The 22,345-nt window shown below is 41.3% G+C and overlaps 1 protein-coding gene across 1 annotated transcript; it reads left to right on the top strand.

Moving 5' to 3' along the window:
• Positions 1-13,418: 13,418 nt before the first annotated feature.
• Positions 13,419-21,751, top strand: LOC114639381 (guanylate-binding protein 1-like). Its single transcript, XM_028788129.1, has 10 exons — positions 13,419-13,608; positions 15,670-15,797; positions 16,463-16,572; positions 16,793-16,989; positions 17,676-17,918; positions 18,746-19,026; positions 19,619-19,831; positions 20,476-20,578; positions 20,981-21,174; positions 21,659-21,751. The coding sequence occupies exons 1-10, from the start codon at positions 13,419-13,421 to the stop codon at positions 21,749-21,751; spliced, it is 1,752 nt and encodes a 583-aa protein (XP_028643962.1).
• Positions 21,752-22,345: the final 594 nt, after the last annotated feature.

Genomic DNA, 22,345 nt, shown 5'->3' with positions numbered 1-22,345 from the left:
ATTCTCAGAATGATTTATACCTAACTCTTAACTGTTAGGACCAACTTTCTATTCTTCCTGGCAGTTACAACTTGTATTGCCCTCCAGGGCAAATGGGAGATTGAGATGCCTTTACCAATTTTTGGCACTGGAGAAATGTCTGACCTTTAATAGCCTTTATCTTTTCCTGAGTAAGCAGGAGAAAGTCACTGAGATCAATAATTGATTTTTGCTTACTTAATTATTTTTAGAGAAGAGATGACTATGTTTCTGGAATCTAGCAGTTGTTTTAGGAGATGGCATTAAAAATTATAGGAACTAAAGATGAGTGCAGAGGCAGTGAGGGAGAGTTACGAGAGCCACTTTCAGTGTTCCAAGAAAAAACTCAGGTTTCTCATCAATGAAAACTCATCTGAGGAGGCTTTTGTTTCCAGTAAACTCAGCCACAATCATGATTGAAAAAGTGAAATTAAGTTCATCGTACAGTTAGTCAGGAGAGCCCAAAGTGCTCGCATTCTTTCAGAGAGGAGCAGTATCATTTCCACAGGTCCTTACCAAGTGGACTGGGATCTCCAAGGGCCTTGCCACAGGGAGCTTCATTCTCATAATACTCATGCCCCATTCCCAGAGGTTACAGAATGGCTTCTGCCACTTGAGGCTATGTTTTCTGGCTCTTGTGGGCAGTATCTTTTGTTAACATGATTTCTAAAGAAAGTTGGAATTGCTTTCTCCCTGGCATACCACACAACTTCTCTCTCTATCACTGTGAACCATCTTCACAAAATATAACCCGCATATTTTCAGCAGATACTGAACTTCTATGTGTGGATTTTCTAGCTTTCGGTACTTGCAGCTAAATGTGCTCTTTTCTGTACACAGAATCCAGCAACATGTCTCAGTTTCTGAAGCAAGTCCCAAAGGTGATACAAAAATGATAAGGTATTTCTCTCTATGCTCTTTCTTAATTGCTCCCTAAAGAAGAGCTAAGGGAGAGGGCAGAGAGATTTCCTGGGTTTATACTGATCCCTCATACTCTGGGATTGCTTCATCGCAGTGTGGGACTCAGTGTCTCTAACAGAACAGTCTTTTCCTTTCCCTCATTGTCATCATCTTCAATATAGAGACTATTTTAATTTGATTAGAAATTAACAGTTCAGTATACGGGACAAACCAGCAGGTGAAACATCCATACACATAAAATAATTAAAAAGTAAATTAAAAATAAAATTATATACCACATCTAATGCATGTGTAATGTCTTTTTCATGCTTTTTTATTTATAAAATAATTTGATTGAAAATCTTCTGTCTTTCATTGACATTTTTCTCACACTGTCTTTAGAGTCATTTGACTTGCTTTTTTCAAAGTATTACGTTTCATATTTTTTTATTTTTTTCCTGAATCTCATATACCCTAGGTTGGCCTTGAATTTACTATATAACCAACCATGACTCTGAATTTCTGCATCTCCTGCCTCCATCTCCCAAGTCCAGGGATTAGAAGTATACATTGCCACAGCTGGTTTTTATCATCCTTACTTCTCTGCTGAGGTTTGGTCTTTTGCTTGTATGTAATGCTAAGTGCAGGCCCCCAGGTCTGCACATACACATAGACCCAAGTGACTCTGTGACCTTGCCCCCAAGTAATTTATGATGGGTAAATAAAGATGCCAACAGCCAAAACCTGGGCAGATGAAACATAGGTGGAGTTTAGGGTTCAAAGCCTTGGGAGTCAAAGAGAAACCACATGGGAGAGAGAAAAATCTGAAGCAAGAGAGAGAAGCTGCCTGGGTTAAGTGAGTTCATGAAAACGTGACCCCGAAGGCTGGTCAGTTAGAGCTAAGAGCATCCCAGATGAAACATAGTAATAATAATTCTGAGTTACAGATAGGAAATAGATTTTAGTAGCATAGAGGGTAGACAACTGCCCAGCTCTTGTGCTATGTAAGACATATTGTAAATAATAAAACTTCTGTCTCTTTTATCTTGGAACAGAATGATCAAAGATGGGGTAGAAACTCCACATTGGGATTAAAATTTTCTCCAACAGTAGCCCTATTTTTGATGGGTGATTAGACACTTTAAAGTAATAATTATTATTTTTATTGTACTTACTAAGTTGAGAATGCATGGGTCATCCCCTGTCCTGCTTCAGATCTTAGTGAGCTCCTATAAAGTAGTGAAATATGTTGAGAGTTCCCTGTGTGTGTTCATTCTCAGGTTATGAACTAAGAACTATTAAATGGAAATTACTGGAAAAATATGAAATAGAGACTGTCTGTGAGAACGAAAGAGATAGACACCTTCAAATGACCCCTGATGTCTGCTTTCCTTCGATGTACAAGTCTCAGATGCTTCATGACTTCCAGTACCAAGTAAGATATTCACAGCTCTTGATCCAGACAAAGCCATGTCACAAAACTACTCATCCACTGGAACTGACCTGCCCAAACTGAGAAATGTATTCTGGAAGAGGCCACTGAAACCTGTTCTTCACAGCAGGTCAGTCAGAGTAGCTGCAGTCTTCCATCTTTCAGCTCATGGCTCCTTAAAAACCTTGTCCCTTCCTTCTGTTGTTTCTGGATTCACTAGGTCTGCCTGGAGACTGTAGAGCAGAATGTTTAGAAGCAAGAAATGTATCAAAAGGCATCTGTGGGAAAGACATGCAGGAGGATGTGAGCTCAAAGTCCTCCTTGGCTCCAAAGCAAGTCTGAAGCCAGCCTAGGCTGCAAAAAGCCCTGATCCCACACCACCAATATAGATGAGTAGGGCACCTGAGTAAGCCTTAAAAGGTAAAGCAATATAGGATAATGTGAAGAGAGTAACTTGGTGCTATAGTCTTCGGAATCTGCTGAGGAAATATGAAGTCACTCCAAGTGGAATTTAACTGAAGAATTCCCAGTTGTCACAGTAGGAAGAACATCATTCTGCCAGGCAGGAAAAATACCCCTTTGTAAAGTAGCCTGTGAAACATAGCCCGGACATGTGTATGTGTCTGTATGCAGGTTCCTGCGGAAGACAGAATAGGGCTTCAAATCCCCTGGAGCCGGAGTTGCAAACAGTTGTGAGTGGCCCTGCATGGTTGCTGAGATATAAACTCTGGTCCTTTGTAAGAGCAGACAGTCCTATCCTCAGCCACTGAGCCATCCCTCGAGCCGCTGATGTATTATTAATAGTTCATCAAGCCAAGGTATCCAGGATGTCAGGATAGCTGCTAAATCTAAGATTTTGACAAACAGTATCATGGCCAGGGTTAGGGGTTCAAGTTGGGTTTCTGGGTGACTGTTTCACAACACAACATGATAGAAAACTTTCTGTGCATGTTTGTCTGTCCATTAACTCTCCCTGAATTTGAAGACTACATAATCTCCAAATAAAGGGTAAAAGAACCACACACCCCCAGGCATTCCTCTACCTCTCTTTGTAAGGAAAGGTCTTGAAGTGTCAATTCAGGACAACCTGTACCTGTTGTCATTATGAACATAGACTGAAAGTGAAAGCAGACAGGCTCAGCTTCTGGGAAACAGCCTGGATGTCAGGAAACTCCCTACAGAGATTTTGGCACCGAAAACCGGAAGAATATGAGTTTCATGCCAGCTTGGACAGCTAGCAGGACAGAAAGGCAGAGAGATTATTGGGACACAGGAGGGCAAAAGCCCCCATCCCAGAGTAAAGCCTCACCCCAGCTGAGAAACTAGAACTGCAGCCCACTTACCCTGTGCCATAAAGGCTGATGCAGTTGTGTGTGCAGTTGTTTCATGTGGCCCAGGCTTAAGGATGAGAGTACATGAGCTTGGACAGTGTCTTACTCTCTTCTCAGACACGGCCTAAGTTTACTGTGAAGATTTCTTTCCTTCCTATCGCCTTGTGTGCTGGATGTTCACTTTCTTAATTGTAAGCCTGTGAGGGAGGACTAAGGGAAGCATACTTTAAAGGCACTAACTTCAAACCTCAATAAAACTTATATGTGGTTAATGCCTGGTGTACAACATCAGCATTCAATCTCTATAGGGTTTCCTATATTTTTCTTCTATATGTGCTATTGTATGGACTTTGTAGAAAAGTGAATGTACCCTGAAAGTGTTACATGTGTGTGTGTGTTTTTCCAAGATTTTATTTTATTTGCTCATGAGTATGTGTCTGTATGCAGGTGCCTACAGAAAACAGGTTCAGATCCCCTGGAGCCTGATTTGCAAACAGTTGTGAGTTGCTCTTCATAGTTGCTGAGACACAAACTCTAGTCCTTTGTAAGAGCCTGATCCACCTGCTTTCTTAGTTTGGAAACCATCAGAAGAGGCACAGTTAGGCACACCATTTGTACATGCCTTCTAACTATCCTCAGGGGCTCCTTAGTTATTGCTGTTTCCCAGATGAATTAACATCTAAGGGAGAATAACAGGCATCAGAATAAAGACAAGTGCTTAGGTCAAGTTCTCTAATGTTAATTTTGGCTGCCCTCAGTTGCCATGAGTTTTGTCTGTCAATGGGCTGACTGACAGTCTGCGTACTTCCTACCTGTGTATAGTATGATGGCCAGGTGTCTAGGCATAACCAGCAACACTGGCTGACTTCTGCCTGTGAATGATAATCTCTGTGGCATAGCGTTTCACTCCTCTAGTTTTCCCAAGGCCAGATTCTTTCTTACAGAATTTCCAGAATTTTAATTCTGTGGCCATTTAGTTATATTTCCTATTGTCCATTTCATGATAGAGAAATTTTCCTATGTATTCATCCATGTGTTTTTATAAAGCCTCTGTCTGAGAAAAGTTTTATTTTAACAGGAAGGGTGATATGTTGGAGGAGCTAAGGTGGGAGGAGTAAGGAGAGGAAGAGGAGTAAGGAGAGAAGGAGCTAGGAAACGAGTGAGATAGAGAGAGGGGGGAGGGAAACATGGAGGCAGTTGTTCATGTGTCTCTGCCAGTCAAAGATAGTTGGTATGTCTAGGTTGGGTATTTGGTTATACTTCTGATTGTATGGGCATCTTGTTATTGAGCATTACCAAACTTATAAAGCCTTTGATTAACATATAAAAAGAAAGAAACACCTAATCCTCAGAAATAATAAATCCTATTCCCAATACTCTGGGTTGGATGGCAGAATATGATGACAAAACCATATTGTTAATGACACCAAGACTGTTGGCTAAAGGACATGGAGAAATCAAGTTGAGACAGACTGGAATATCCTCCTTTGTAGATTTGAAAATAGTGTGATGTAAAGTGTTGTCTGTGGCAGCAGAATTGTCATCAAAATATTTTCTTGATTATGACTCCTGCATGCCATATTACTACATGACATGGCTATTATATGTTTAAATGACTACTGGAAATTAAAGCTGATTTCACAAAAAAATAAATAAATAAATTTAAAAAAAAAGAAAGCCTCTGTCTTACAACCCCAAATTTTGCAATGGAAACTCCCTTGCACTTAACAACTAGCAGGCCCAGTCACACAGCATGCACTGAATGACAGACTTTGAATTTTTATTCCAAAAGATCAATTCCCATATTTTTCCCTTTTCAGTAAGTATAACCAGACATTTAAAGTGAACAACAGTGATCACAAGTCAGGTACAATGTAGGTTGCTGGTCTGAAGACACATTAGCTAGCTAGTATGATCCCTGTCTCTGTCATATCAAACAAAACACTCAGGAAGAGGTAGAACAGAAAAAACTGGAAGATCTTGGGGCCTCATGAAGCATGCAATGTTATGGTCCATAGTCTGGAAATAGTCCACTTTTCAATCATCCTCCCTGGATTCTTCTCTCTTGATCTGGATGTGGTGGATCCACAGTGCAGCTCCAGCTACCTGTACAGTTGTAGAATTAGAGAAATACCAGTGGGGCCCTTTCAAGTCTGCTCCACTGCCCATTTGGACCCCTGCTTGAGCAGAGAGTATCACCAGGTTACAATAAAGAGAGATTGAGATGGGCTCTAAAGTCAGCTGGGTGTTTTCCATAGTCCAAGGAATAGCCTTCATGGAAACTTGGAGTGTCTATAGCACCTTGAGAATGGAATGGTTAGAGAGTTCCACCAACTGCTGGTCTCTGAGCCTGGGAAGCAGTGGGGGAGATCTCCCAAACATAATATCATAAGGGGTAAATCTCTCTACACAATGGGGTGCAAAGCACCCAAAACAAAACAAATGAAGGAGGTCTACCCACATTTTGCTACACTCAAAAGAACATTCTGTTAGAGTATCTTTTAATATCCTGCTATTTTTAATACCTTCAAAGAACTCTGAAGTCTACATGCACAATGAAGTGTTTAATTTATGCCTAAACCTTTACTTATTGACTGTGAGGTTTTGGTTATGAAAGCCAGGCCACTGTCCTTTAGTAGGGGGAGTCCAAATCAAGGGGCCAGGTCCTGGAGGGGCTTTTTAAGCTGTTATTAGAGCAGTTTCAGTCCTGGTACACTATCCTTCTACCTCCCTCAAAAAAGAATCTGAAAAATCTGATATTACAGGCCAAAGCTTGGTGACGTCAGTATTTCCAGTATTTACAATGGCTTAGGCCTCTTTTTGAGATTTCTTCCTAGGAAAGGGCTCTGTGTTTTGAATTTACTTGAGCACAAACGAGGCATCTTGTTGAGACATCCTGAGTCAGGCTGTTCAGTCTCCATATAACATACCTTGGTCTGAGCAACTCAGAAAGTTTTGTGGACCCCAGATGAGTAGCCTGGCAATGGTCAGTTAGAGTGCTGCCAGCTGTTTCTGGGGGAAACAATCACTCCCTCTCCATCAAATTGAGGGCTTGAGATGTTCATTTTTCTACATCCTCTATTTCTTCTTGGTTGTGCCACAGAATCTCTCTGAGGCAATGCTAGGTCAATGTATATCCTCAACATATCAATAGGCCCCACTGGTCTGAGGGCCTTTTGTCAGGCAGTTCAAGTCAGCAGCCTGGTTACCTCTTGCCTCAGGGGAGTTTCTTTCTGATGTTCTTAGCAGTGAAGGCTAGCAATTTGTAGAGGAAGCCAAAAATCTTCTGGGGAGACAAGGTGACCTCTGTTTAATGTCCCTTTCTTCAGTGGTGAGAAGCCCTGTCTCTCTATCACTCCAGTCTCTCATGGTCATGCATGATCAGGAGAGCATAAGCAGTGTCCTATGTCTGCTGGTGCACTTTCCTTTTCTCAATCTGAGAGGGTGGATCAGATTCTTCAGTTCTGCCCTCTGGGCTGAGAAACCTGGCTTGGGCCCAAATAGTTTTGGTTAAAGTGCCTGCTGCAGCTCTTACAAACCTGGGCTTGTCTTTCAACTTTGCACAGTCATACTTGAGCATCAACAAGCTGGCATCAAGTAAGGAGATAGCAGGATTGAGTGTGGTGTGTTTCTTAAACTGGACTTGAGTGTGGTCATGGAGTAGGATCCGTAACAGAGTCACACAGGTATTAGCCATCCAGCATTCTGGTGTTCCCTGGAGAAGGGCTTCACCTCAGTTCTGGAGTGCTGTGAATATTTGGTCCTGATTAACAGTAAATGAGGGCTTTTTGGTTTTGTTGTTGTTATTGTATTTTGTTTTCTTGCTTTCTTTTCTTAAATTTTTTTTCTTTCTTTGGTTCATTAGAGTCACAGTAGTTGCCACAATTCTTAGACAGGTGAAACATCTTGTGGGTATATGATCCTATGATTTGAATATGTATATCACAGGGCACGTCTATGGGCCACAATTTGTGCTAAATCCTCTTTTATTATATGTTTTCTATCATGAACAAAAAGATGAAAGTGGTTTGAGACATCTGGAATTGCTAGGGCTGGAGCTGAAGTCAGAAATCCTCTTAAAGCCTGAAATATCTTTTTTTTTTTGTCTCAGGCCAGACTAGGGGCTTAGTAAGCCTCCATCACTGACCAGCAAACACTGCTATCCAGAGGCAGCTATGCCTAGCTGCACCAAGGGACCTATCTCTTAGTCTTTGGAATTGGTGTTTGTAGGATGGCTGCAATCCTGCTCTGAGTCTGGCTCCTTTTGCCTCCTCTCAGCTGGTAGCCAAGATAGGTAGCCTCTGATACATACAATTCTTGGTGGATATTTTGTAGCCCAAGGACTGGAACTCTTGTAGTAGTCTCTTGGTGAGCATTTTATAATCTAGTTTTCTAGAAAACCTCAGATGGGAGGTCCAGAGGGCAATATTTGGAGTTTCATCAAATAGGGTCAGAGAGGGTTTTTTTTTTTTTAATCCTTTGGGCAATCTGGTTCTTGTAAGTTGCCAGTCGTAACCCCTGTCTAGATCTGTCCACTTAAAAGCAAAGATGAGCTGACTCACCTGTGCCAGTGCGAGGGTATAGAATATGTCTCTATCTTCCGTGTTCAAGACAGTGTACACAGATGGTTCTCTGGAGGAATCAGACTCATGAAATCAGAGCTTGGCAGGAATGCCTGATCCAGGCTAACTGACAGGGCACCATGGTGCCTTTGTCTCCCAGCTAGGCAATATGGACTGCATTTCCCTTTTGTGTTTCTGGGGTCATTGGGTATTCTGTCCACATCTCACCAGCAGAGAAGGTGACAGTTTCATGCCAATGGTCCTGTCCTGATCATATCTCTGTTGTTCAAAACCTTTTGGGCTCCCTCCAGCAACTGAGACATAGTTTTGGCTTTATTATTCTAATATTTATCATGTCTTTTCAAATATCTGAAGCCTACTGGGTGACAGCTGTCTTTAATTCTTCTAAAAAGAACATAATGAAAGGGTTGACATTTGTTTTTGTCAGTGTTATACAGACAGAAAAGTGCATCTTGTCCAGGCTGCAATGTCAGGCAGCTCTACCCTTGATCAGTCCCAGGCACTTTTTGTTTGTCCCCCACAGAGCAGTGAATTTTGAATTTTCCAGATATACAGGTCATTGGTTGAAAAACAAGCAACAAACACAAAAATTATGAAAGAGGAAGGAGTGAGTCCCCTTCTCCCCTCCCTTTTTAACCTGGTGCTTCCTAGAATAGGCAGGGAGCCTGAGGAACTATTTTTACCTCCTGGTGTGCATTCCACTTATAAGGCAGGGTACCCTGGGTTGGAGGCTCAGCCACAACCTGATTTCACAGGAGAACCAGCAGAATCAGGGACCCTGAGTAAGAGTAAAGCTACAAGACAAGCAAGAGCTTCAGAGTGGGACTTCTAGGGTTTTGGTCATTTTTTTCTCTGGGTAATCTGCAAGAGCCCAATGGATTAGGGTCTCTCTCAGGAAGAGCTACAGGTCTTCTGCCCTGGAGTGGAGTCTCACACAACAAAAAGCCATTGATCAATCCAGAGGAACAGAACAGGGAAACAAAAAATAAGGGTACTCAGTCTTATAAGTGGAATGTACACCAGGAGGTAAAAATAGTTCCCCAGGCTCCCTGCCTACTCTAAGCAGCACCAGGTTAAAAAGGGAGGGGAGAGGAGGACTCACTCCTTCCTCTTTCATAATTTTTGTGTTTATTTGCTTATTTTTCAACAAATGACCTCTATATTTGGAAAATTCAAAATTCACTGCTTTGTGGGGGACAAGAAACAGAACAAGGAAAGAAGGATACAGGGAAACAAAACTGACTGAGAAACAGGGGAACATTGTGATCTCCTTAAATGCTGTTTGGTATCTAGCAGAGATTTCTTAGACACTGGTTAAGCCACTAGGAAGTCTGCATTAGCAAGCTACACATGATGTTCAGGATCCCAGTGTAGTTTGGACCTTTCTTGGTGTGAGCTTATAAGCACAAAATCCATATTCTAGTTTGACATACTTCAGTTAACAAGAACATTAAGCCAGGAGCAGAAATACAGAAGTCAGAAAGCAAGGTTAGTATAGTAGGAGCTTTCACAGAGGTACGAACTTGTATGTAGTAGGTCTTTGTTTTTATTTGGCTGGTGATACTGTCTCCCTGTTGTGTTTTATGACCTGAATGGCATTTCCATCATGCAGTCAGTTGTCCTAAGATCTGGGGGCCTGTTACACTATTTTCAGAAAGTAGACTTTAAAAGGATTATACCTATTTTCCTGATCTATGGTTTTCCAAGCAGCCACAAACCCGAAAATTATTACTTCTGTTCTATTTGGCTTCAATGTGATTTTAAACACCAATTGGGTTTGCATTACAAATAGATGGCTGTGCTCGGGAAATCCTGATAAAACTCATTCACTGTCATAGCTGTCTGCAGCCTTTGTTCCATAGTTGATTCACTTTCATGGCTAATTCTTTTCAGCTTCTCAGTCCTTCAACACAGTTCAAAGGTTTACAATGTTTTTCTTCCTTCTTTGCTTCTTTTATTTGTTTCTTTTTATATATTTTTTAAGACAATGCTTTTCTGGTAATCCTGGCTATCCTGGAACTTGCCCTGTAGAGCAATCTGTCCTTAATCTCAGAGATCCACCTGCCTCTGTCTCTTGAGTGCTGGGATAAGAGGCATGCTTCACCACTGTGTGGAAATTACAGTGCTTTTCAACATTTGCTCTCTTGTGGAAATCTAGAAAGTCTCACAGCATTACAGAAGGAAAGAATAGACATGTGATAGATCATGTCCATGGTCACTGAGCAGCAAGAGCATGTAAGAAGGGAACTGTGCTCTTGCTAGGTCTGGGGAAATCTACTCTGGAAACATGGGGCTAGAAGCCTAGAGAGGAATGAGATGATATTTTTGAGGGTTATTCATTTTCTTTAGAACCGCTGTGACTAGAAAAGATGATTCCTGGGCACAAGCTGGAACACAACAGCTGATGAACTCCTGGGTGCTATTATAGGCCTGACAGCCAGTCTCTTAATGGAACTGTTGGACTTGCATTAACTTAGTGAATAGCAGATATGTGTCTTAATCAGCAGTGAGAAATGTACTGAGACTGTCTTCCTCTGTAATCACACTATCTCTGCTGATGAGCACAGTTAAATGATGGAGCTAAACTGACTCAGTCCTACTCCTCCTGAGAGGACTGCCCATGGCTGGGATTCATGAGGGGAAACAAAATGAGATGCAGGATGAACAGCCCCATGTCTGTGAAGGACAAAGCAAGGAAACACTGTGTTGATGTGAAAACAAACAGGGGATAAGAGCTAAGATCTGCTGTAGAGCTCAGTATGAGTGACCGATAGCCCAGGAACACAAACTCAGCTTACCCCATGCACCATGTCCCAACTTGACAGGTTTCTTGAAGTTTCTGCAGCAACAGGGAGAAAGTCACCAATCAAGGTACTTTCTAAATTCATGGGTGACATCATGGGGCAGGCCAATTATAGCAACATGCAGGAATTTGATCCAGGCAGAAGAAATGACTACAAAGGCAGCTAAGGATAGCCAGGAAAACTTGGCTCCAGAATTTACAACATTGCAGCTCTCCACAAGCACAGAAATTCTGATCACTTGACCTTGTAGGTTCATTGACACAGCTGTGGCTATTTTCTGGAAACCTCAGTTCACAGCTGAATCCCAGAGAGGAGGAAGAACAGGGCAGTTGCCCCCACACCTCTGAGCTTGGCTGCCAAGTGAATTTCCTCCTTCAGTCATAAGATTGGCTCATTACTCGTACCCACTTACTTCTTTTTTTTAAATTGGATACCTTATTTATTTATATTTCAAATGTTCCTGGTGTCCCCTCTGAAAACCCCCTATCCCATCCTCTCTGCCTCTGCTTCTATGAGCTTGCTCACCCACCCACCTACTCTAGCAAGAAGCACCTAAAGAAATGTTCAACATCCTTAGTCATCAGGGAAATTCAAATCAAAGCAACCCTGAGATTCTACGTCATACAACTCATAATGGCTAAGTTCAAAAACTCAGGTGACAGCAGATGCTGGTGAGGATGTGGAGAAAGAGGAACACTCCTCCACTGCTGGTGGGATTGCAAGCTGATACAACCACTCTGGAAATCAGCCTGGCAGTTCCTCAGAAAGTTGGACATAGTACTACCTGATGTCACAGCTATACCACTCCTGGGCATATACTGAAATATGCTCTAACATATAACAAGGACAGATGCTCCACTATGTTCATAGCAGCCTTGTTTATAATAGCCAGAAGGTAGAAAGAGCCAACTTACTTCGTAACCTTCCCTTGCAGGAGTCAAATGCCATAGTGACAGGATTTCTCTAGAAAATCCCCCTGCAGACATGACTAAAGACAAGATCTGTTTATCTTGGCCCCCATCTCCAGGCCCTCAGGAAATTGTTCCTGCTTTCTAGAAATCAGAATCTGGGTCCAGGCTCTGTTCTCACTCACCATAGTTTTGTTTGATGAGTCTGTTCCGCCTGGTCAGGTCCTAAACCTCACACTCCTAGTGTCTCTCTTCTTCCTCTCTGCACTTCTCCTCTGTCTTCTCTATCAACAGGAAAACAAAAACATGGAGCACCAAAGGGATAAGAGAAGGAAGTAATATCTTTGTACCACTGTAGCCGCCAGTGGCCATGGATGAACTGGGTTTACCTGAAAGTGAGGTTGGAAATGAAAAGGAGATGGAGGGACGAAAGAAACATGGAGAAAAAAAAAACCTTTTCTGATAAAGGCTCAAAGTTTAATATTGAGCACTGTGTTTATATAGGGAAAGCCCCACCAAACCCATCCTTTGTTTCAGCTGGATAACGTGCAAAGCAGGTTCAACAAACCTTCTAAATTGTTGCAGGAAGTTGCAAGTATAAACAAAGCAGCCAGCTTCACCTAGGTGTTAAGGTCCTGTGGCAAGCAAGGTATGTTCAGACTGCTCAAGGCTAAAAAGGGCACAGAGCACTTCCTCCCCAACAGTCAGGACCAGCTCCCTGATCTCTTGCTTTTTATATCAAAGTTGATTTCTTCAATATCCACTGTTTATATTGAGGAATGAAAACTCTCTCCGACTTTAAACTCATTTATTGATCATCTGGTTAAGTTTCAGGGAGCTGCTCTTATGGCACTATGTCTCTGTCACATATGTTCACAAACTGTACAAAAATTACTCTATGTTGTTTTGTGTTTGTGCTTTATCTGGAATGGTAAGAAAAATTATACTTATGCCCATGACGTGAGACTAATCACTTGTATAGGTAGAATGAATATATTATAAATCTCTAGAAATGGTCCGAAAGGCCTATATCAAACATAAATTCTAGAGTGTCTTTCTTTATTTTAATTATAATAAAGGAATATTTAATTGATTATATGCACATTCATCATAAAATAATCTCTCTAAATCATAGTTTGTTTTCTAATTTGATATTTATTGTAAAATCTTTAATGTGAAAAGTAATCAATGCTGAATTACTTAAGAAATATTTCTGTTGTGAGAGCCATAAAATGTCACTGTTATATTATGAAAATATTTACAAATATTTTGTAAGATTCTAAAACTATATGCCCTCTCTCAGCTATGTCTCTGATGTACACAACAATGTGCGGTTGAATCAAAGTTTCATAACTCTGCCTTCTGAGTTATAATCCTTCTGAAAAGAATTATTTCTAGTTAATCTTATCTGTCTGTTTATACACAGGGGACAGGCAGTTGCCATGGCATCAGAGAACAACATGCCAAACCCTATATGCCTGATTGAGAATGTGAAAGGACAACTGACAGCTAACCAGGAAGCCCTGAGCATCCTGTCTGCTATCCAGCAGCCAGTGGTGGTGGTGGCCATTGTGGGGCTCTACCGCACAGGCAAATCCTACCTGATGAACAGGCTGGCTGGGAAGAGATCAGGTGAGTGTCACCAACAAGGCTGTGCTGTGCCCTGTGTGCACTCACACTGTCTGCTTCCTGAATGAGAATGTGAAGAATTTAATCTTCTAGTCACTGCTGTCAATTGGGATCAATGCAGGTACTGAGTTCAGTATGTACTCAGGCTGAACACAAACCCATGATCCTCCTGTCTCAGTCTCCTGAGTGCTGCTTACTTGTCTGCAGCATCATATCTGTCTCCTAGTTTCCCTTCTAAAACCAAAAAGAGTTGCTTTCCTGTATGCAGAGTGGCAGTAATAAAGATAATTTAATTTTCATGGTAGTTAGCTTAAAGGCATGGATAAAATGTTCATGTATGAACAATGGGTTTTTACTGCTTCAAAAACATCCATAGTACATGTGATAACTTTCCTATTATCATAAATTATATAAGATTCATGTTTATAATTTAAGTATCCAGATCTTTGACATTAAATAAATTAATGCATCTATGTATCTCCATCTCTACAACATTGTCCACCCCATCCCTCTACCACATGCTATAGGTATGACTCTGACTGTCCTAGCAGCGTCACATACATGGACTCACACAAAATATGGGCTTTTCATTACTTGTTCTCTCACTTAGCATGATTTCTTCAAGGTTTGTCACTGTGAGAATGAGACAGCAAAACAGTCTTCCACTTTTATGGAGAGTGATCAGGTATGCCTAAACATTGTCTTATCCATTCGCCTGTGGAGAAGACAGGTAAGTACTCTGAATAATGCTGACGTGAAGATGGCTATAGAGACACCTGACAGAGCCCAGCCTTTCAGGTTTCTAGGTTATGTTAGTCTCATCACTGAAAAAAGGCCTAACAGAAACAATGTAAGGAAGAATGGTGTACTCTGCTCACAGTTCAGGGGATATCGGTCCACTATGGCAGAGGAGACAGAACTTTATGGCTTTATGTGTACTGTTAGGAGTGTGTGGCATTTTCGTATCTTGGATGACCAAGAAGCAGACAGCACGGGTCCAGAAGCAAGTCCAGCATTATCATTCCAAGGCCTTCCCTCTACCAGGCAAATCCTACCACCTAAAGCATCCGTCTCTCCCAAAGTAGTGGAACTAACTGGGACAAAGGTTCAAATACATGGTCCTGTGGTGAATATTTTGTATGCAATACATAGCATTCTGCTTCTAGATCCTAAATGCATTGGTTCCATCTTCAAAAGCTCTTATATTTTTATAGTGCTAATAGTATAAAAACAAATTCCAAAGTCTCATCTCAGACTCAAGACAACCTGGGATACGCAATGTCACTAATGAATATTCCCATTTCCAGTGTTCAGGAGGATGGGAAGGGAAGAACACTCCATAACAAGACAGAACCCCAGCAGGGCAAACCCCAGATGCTGTAGCTCTAAGTGCAGCATACAGAGCATATGGGGGTCTTCTGTACTCTGTTGCTTTACAGACCCTACCTCTAGGGCACTGCTCTTTAAAGGGCACAAAGTATTTGCTGGGGTCAGGGGAACTCACTGACTCCAGCTTTCCTCAGTGGCCATCATTCAATCCTGGCATCTATAACAACCCATGGTCTCCATGGTTACTTCAGCTTTACCATCATGTCTTCACAGACACAGCAAGCTCAGGGGATCCATCTGAAAGACTGACCCTGCTACATATTCCTTTTAGAACCTTGGTACAAGTCTAGAGGCCTTCTGACTGTTGCATTCTGAATATCTGAAACTGAATTTCTGTTATATCAGTGTTAGCTTTGCTTTCAACTAATTCTTCTGACTTGCTTGTGTTGATTTTTCAAGAAAGATTTACTTATTTTAAATTCACATGTGTGAATATTCTGTCTGTGTGCTTCTTGCATGCCTGGCACTCAGTGATGCTAGACAGAAGCATAAGGTTCCATGAAACTGGTGTTCTACAGTTGTCATCCTCTCTATAGATGCTGAGAACTGAACTGTAATCTCCAAGAACAGCAAGCACACTTAACCACTTTCTACTTCCAATAGGCTAACTTTATTATGACTTTCTGAAAGCCTTGATGATAAGTGTCTAACTCCTCCTTTCCTCTCTGCTTTCAGGTTTCTCTCTGGGCTCCACTGTGCAGTCTCAAACCAAGGGCATCTGGATGTGGTGTGTGCCTCATTCCCAGAAGTCTGACCACACCGTAGTTCTGCTTGACACTGAGGGCCTGGGAGATGTGGAGAAAGTAAGAATGGAGTTCCATTTGTAATTCAGCCTTAACTTGTGAATGTTTTATGCTGTTGTCTATGCTGCTTTAAAATATTTTATTATTGTTTATGTGTATGTGCCTGTGTGCACAATCCTTTATGTGCGTGCTTGTGCACACGTAAATGTGTGGGTGAGTTCAGCACAAGTGTCATGTTGCATGAGCTACAGAGCCCATGTGGAGGTTACAGGACATTATGTGGGATCAGTTCTATTTTGAACACAGGCTGTAAGACTTGTAGTTTTTCAATAAGAATTTAAACTTCATCATCACCTCCTATCCATTCATACTTACATGGCATGTGGTCATGAGGAGGGGAACTATCACAAGACAGGGTTGTATACCAGCAAAATGGTATTCTGCAGAATTAAAACACTAAAATAAAATTGATAACTAGCTCTTGTGAGAATCATTACAAACGAATCCACAAACTAAGAGAACAATCACCCTGTAAGTGCTCTGGACAGCAACTTCAGATTTATTGCTGTTTCTGTTTGGGTTTTCTACCTTACATAGGTTACAAAGGTTTCAATTTTTAAGGCTAATATGCCCTCTCATGAAGTGTGCATAGTTTACTACTGCTGATTTGAAAAGTGATATAAGAACAAGACATGATCTCAACTCACATGTGTGCTGACTTGCAGGGTGACAACCAGAATGACTGTTGGATCTTTGCCCTGGCTATACTTCTAAGCAGCACCTTTGTGTACAACAGCATGGGAGCCATCAACCAGCAGGCCCTGGACCAGCTGCAGTATCTTTTCTATAGTTCAGACCTCTAGATTTTACTTAATGCAACATAAAACAAGAGTAACCCACATGTATGTAGCAGTGTTCACACTCAAGTTAGGGGTGAGGCAAATGAAGACTTTGGTCAACATTTGAGAAGATGTGGAATTATTGTGGCATGAGGTACCTGGAGCTTTGAGTGGTGCTGAGGTTGTTTCTGTGGCCTTCCTTAATTATCTAATCAGCTATGTGACAGAGCTGACAGACAGAATCAGAACAAGATGCTCCCCTGACCATCATGATTTAGAGGACTCAGATGAGTTTGTGAGCTTCTTCCCAGACTTTGTGTGGATTCTGAGGGACTTCTCTCTTGAGCTAAAGATAAATGGGCAGCCTATCTCAGCAGATGAATACCTAGAGAATTCCCTGAAGTTTCTTCAAGGTAAGAGACTTACAACTGGTAAATGAGGATAAAAAACAAAACAAAACAAAACTGAGGGTTCAGCTTCTTCTGTCTATATTTTTCTTATACCCGGAGTTCTTATTTCTTCTAGCTGACTACACATAGATATTGGTGTTTAATGTATGATTTGTCAGATTGAGTTAAGCATCTTCCTTTAATTATTTTTCCTTCAGTTTCCATTACAGAGAATAAATTGACTACTTTGCTTCTGAATAAAGATATATTTGAAAAAAAACTAGAATGAAGTGTTTTGGAATACTGTGGCCCCCAGACATGATGGGTTTTCTGTAGTCTATGGAAACCATATGATGCTGTCCTCATGGGTCTGCATGTTGTCTGTGTGAACAGTCAACCTCCTCTAAGTGGGTTGAATCCTTAGAAGCCACCTTTCCTGATTAGACTGCCAGTACTTATAATACCTTTCGTAAAAAAAGGGAAAATAGTTAAAAGTAGAAAACACTGCCCAGTGCCCACATGTTCCCATTGTCCCTTCTTGTTTTGTGTTTTCAGGACCTAACTTACTATGTGATCCAGGTTGGCCTCAACTTATAATCTTCCTGCCTAAGTTTTGAGCATTCCAGAATTTCGAATGTTTACATGATTGAATTTAAAACATACTCAGCTCACATGTCCTGGCTGAAAATCCTGTTTTTCACTCCATCTAGGTACTGGACAAAAAGAAAAAGATTTAAATCTGCCTCGAGCTTGTATCCGTAAATTCTTCCCAACTAAGAAATGCTTTGTCTTTGAGCGCCCAGCACCCGGGAAGAAGCTTAGCCAGCTGGAATCGCTGCAGGATCAAGACCTGGACTCTGACTTCTTGGAACAAGTGGCAGAGTTCTGTTCCTATGTGTTTAGTTCTTCCAAGGTTAAAACCATTTCAGGAGGCCTCAGAGTCAATGGACCGCGTGAGTCCTTTCCCATTCTGTTTGCTCACTGCATAAGCCACAGTATTGTGAGATAGCAGTGACCTTCTTCAAATTTGAAGAAACTTTAATCTATCACCACTGCCCTGCTAAACTGCAGATGTAACCAGCACTTATAATCAATTTGTCTATCAGATTGTCTTGCTGGAAAAAGAGAAAAGAAAGCAAAAGAAACTTAAGAAAACTTTTAACTCACCTGGGTACACTGGACTTGAGTAGACCAATAAGAGAGTCACTAAACAAATATAGCTCTTAAATTTTAAAAATAATTCAATGAGATGTACATGGAGCTGGTCATTGTCAAGTTAGCATACATAAAACATTCTCTTGGTAATGGTATTTACTCTAATCAACCTGATAGAGAGTTTATCAACATGTTTTGTTCCCAAATGGGAATGAAATGCTTACTATGGACAGTATTAGTGACACAGCCAGCCAGGATGGAGGTGTGGAGTCTGTTCTCATGGTGATTATGATAAATGGATGAAAACACTCCATAGACACATGCCTGTGTAATCTCCATCCAGCATTCTTAGCCTTTGGGGTTGCAGACACCTCATGAGAGGATCTTGCTAAGAGGAAATTCTAATTCCATCACAGAGAGAGAGAGAAAGAGAGAGAGAGAGAGAGAGAGAGAGAGAGAGAGAGAGAGAGAGAGAGGCTGGAATGCTTCTATTTGTCATTCTACCAAATGATGCTAAGGACACTGATGCTTTATGATACCAATGACTGACATACCTAGAATTTCACAGAATAGACTTGTCTTCATCCATCTGCAGCAAACATTGTTATCTGTTTCCTGGTTGTAGGACTAAAGAGTTTGGTGACAACCTATGTGGACACCATCAGCAGTGGGTCTATGCCCTGCATGGAGAGTGCTGCCCTGGCATTGGCCCAGACAGAGAATTCAGCTGCAGTGCAAAAGGCCATCACCCACTATGACCAGCAGATGGGCCAGAGTGTCAAGCTCCCCACAGAGACACTCCAGGAGCTGCTGGACCTGCACAAGACCTGTGAGAAAGAAGCCATCAAGATCTTCATGGAAAATTCCTTCAAAGATGTTAATCAAGTGTTCCTAGCAGAATTGGAAGTAATTTTTTTCTCAAGTTTCCTGAATGTAAATTTAGAAATCAAATGAAACCCCTGCTTGTGATTAGGCAACTGCAACTAGATTTTGATGTAGGAACAAATACCTATTAATAATCATGATAAATACAAAAATTAATTACAATAGACTCAAAGCTTTGAAACATTTCTCCTATCATGAATAAGATAGTAATACCCACTTCAATGAATTAATGACAGTGAAGTAATTAGTGTGTCTGAATACATTGCATACCCACTGTCAGCAGACTGATTCAATATTCAAGCCAATAACAAATTAACATTGAGCCATGTTTATTCCTTGAGTAATCTATAGCCCAGTCTGAAAATGTAGTTTATGTCTAAAGGTGTAAATCTCTGCTCTGAACTTCACTGTCAAGGAGCAAGAATGACATCAATAAAACCTGGCATTAGAAACAGAAATATAATATGAGTCAGTGCTCATATGCCTTTCTTTGTGTTGTATTTGGTTTCGTTTTGTGTTTTGTGTTTGTTTTTCTTTTAAGGAATGTTCTGAAAATTTCTAAATTCTGGATTTCTTTTTCTTATTTTTTTCTTTACTTTTTTTTTAACTAAAGAGGAAATTAGAGAGAAAGCAAGGGGAAATTTGTAAGAAGAATCAAGAAGCATCCTCAGATCGATGCTCAGCTCTACTTCAGGATATTTTTGGTCCACTAGAGGAAGATGTGAAACAGGGTGTTTATTACAAACCACGTGGTTACTGTCTTTTTAACCAGAAGATACAGCAATTGAAGAAAAAGTACTATGAAGAACCTGGGAAGGGGGTGCAGGTAACCAAGGTTATGTATGTCCTGGGAGGTTGATTTCATCAGACTGAAGCATCCCAAAGCATGACTGGGGTAATCTAGGAATGTGCTCTTTGCGTATGACATATGTGAAGGTCGTCATACTGGATATGTCCTGCTCACCCATCAGAGACAGTTAACAATTAAGTTGAGACGGATCACATTAACCACCAGTGTGACTGTCACCCTCTGTTTCAGCTACACTCTTTATGTTGCAAAGGACTCAATGACAACCCCTTAAACAAAACTTGTAATTCATCAGTTTGGACTTCACAGCATTTTTAAATCATATCATCCCATGTCTCTCTGTCTATTTTCTTTTGCAGCCCCACTCTTCCTTCCTCTCTCATTCACTCTGATCTATTTGTTCTCATTGAGGGATTACATCTTCAGCAAACTTACACATCTATGACCACAGTACTAGTAACTCCAAAGTTAGAACCCTCAGTCTAAAATGACAGTCTGTTTTCTATCAGAGGCCTCCAATAACAGACATTCCTTCTTGAGGTCCAGCCTAGACTGTGTGCTTGCTTCTAGGATTGATATCATTAGATGAAAGGTCAGCAGGGAGGAAGGTACAAAAGTTTGTACCATTCTTTCTGTTAATTTTATGTTCCCTGTGCTCAAAGGCTGAAGAAGCTCTCAAAAACTATTTGCAGTCAAGAGAGGATATAATAGATGCAATTCTACAGACAGACCAAAGTATGACAGAAAAGGAAAAGGAGATTGAAGGTGAGACACAAGTTAAGGGACTACGTGCCTTCAAAAGCCATGAAAAGTTTAAACAACTTGTAATCCTGGGACCCTAAACTATAGATAAAAGAATAAAGCTGCATCTTACTGGCTGGCATCAGACCTGGGTATCACTATGAAGTCAGGAGTAACAATGAAGTCTTTTTATGTCTGTTTGTTTTGTTTTGTTTTTTGTTTTTTCAAGACAGAGTTTCTCTGTGTAGCCCTGGCTGTCCTGGAACTCACTCTGTAGACCAGGCTGGCCTCAAACTCAGAAATCCACCTGCCTCTGTCTCCCAAGTGCTGGGATTAAAGGCATATGCCACCACTGCCAAGCTAACAATGACTTCTAGAGAAAGAGGAGAACATCATTTACATCTTCTTTCTTGCTTTCCTTCACAGTGGAGCGTGTGAAAGCTGAAGCTGCAGAGAGAGCCTGGAAACTGGTGGAGGAAACTCAAAGGAAGAATGAGCAGCTGATGGAGCAGAAGGAGCAGAGACACCAGGAGCACGTGAGACAGCTGACTCAGAAGAAGGAGGAGGAACGGGCTCAGCTGAAGGAGGAGTACCAGAGGGCCCTTGAGCATAAAATTCGGGTATTATAATTGTAGCACCTTCTATATTCTCTTCATTAAAAAAGAAAATTAAGCGTATGTGCCTGTGTGTGTGCGTGTGTGTGTGTCCTCTGTCTGTGACTGTGCCTGTGCCTGTGCCTGTGCCTGTGCCTGTGCCTGTGCCTGTGTGTAATTGCTTGTATGCATCCAGTATTTCTAGAGACCCAATGATGGAGTCAGATGCCCTGGTGCTAGAGTTATAGGTGTTTTTGAGCCACAGACCTAGATGCTTGGAACTGAATTAGACAGTGGCTTTCTTTCACCAATGGAACGGTTTCTTAGCTAATGGACCCCTAAACACTAAAATTTAATCATAAATCAAAGCAGGTCAAATTTATAATAAAAATTAAGGTTCGAAGAAATGTTAAGAAATCAAATAATCAAAATTAACTAGTATGGAAACTGCATAGGACACGGGGATCAACTCTCTACAACAGTTTATTTTTCTCTTTCTGTCACTTTTTAGGAAGAGAAGAAAATCCGAAAGGAGTGTGAAAGGCTTCAAGAAGAAAATGAGGTTCTCCAGAAGGAAGCCAGGCGCAAATGCATCATAAGCTAAAGGCCTGGCAAAGAGCGCAGTCCAGCCACCCAAAGCAGAGCTGAACGGCATGTAGAATTGGGAACAAGCAGCACCCTACTTGATAATAATTGGTTCTGGCATCAGAAAACTAAAAGTCAGGAAAGACACTCAGGGCAATTGTTGAAATTGTGTTTATCTTCCTTAAGACTGTGTGCAGATGACATCACTGACTCTCTACCATGGTAGAGAGAACAACAGACTGCTCAGAAGAAAGTCACTTTTCCAAAGAATTGTATCCAGGAGACAAATGGACCCCGAACACATTCATTTTTAATTTTTTCCCTGAACACATTCTTAAATCTTGCCGCATGATTAGAACACTGTGAGGACCCAACGAAGAGGACCCCCCAACTCAACTCCCAATCAGCTTGCACCCATGGAGACACGAGAGACTGACTTGATGCAATTAGCAAAAGGCAGTGTATTAGCGAGGGGCGCTCGGATCGAAACTCATCCCACGCAGGGGAGAGAAATGATGAAGATCCCCAAGAGCTTAGGGCTTTTGTAGGGAACAGTGCAAGGGGGGGAAGGAGAAAGCGGGAAATTCTGGCGCGGTTACATATAATTGGATAT

The sequence above is a fragment of the Grammomys surdaster genome, unplaced genomic scaffold (genome assembly GCF_004785775.1).
Source record: "Grammomys surdaster isolate TR1022 unplaced genomic scaffold, NIH_TR_1.0 125702, whole genome shotgun sequence".
In the NCBI taxonomy this organism is placed as follows: Eukaryota; Metazoa; Chordata; class Mammalia; order Rodentia; family Muridae; genus Grammomys; species Grammomys surdaster.
This window is presented reverse-complemented; position numbering and strand designations above follow the sequence as displayed.

Coding starts and splice junctions, on each gene's coding strand:
- LOC114639381 (XM_028788129.1), top strand. CDS start 13,419: ATGGCATCAGAGAACAACATGCCAAACCCTATATGCCTGATTGAGAAT. Junction 16,573..16,792: donor CAGGCCCTGGACCAGCTGCA/GTATCTTTTCTA, acceptor TTATCTAATCAG/CTATGTGACAGAGCTGACAG. Junction 20,579..20,980: donor AAAGGAAAAGGAGATTGAAG/GTGAGACACAAG, acceptor TTTCCTTCACAG/TGGAGCGTGTGAAAGCTGAA.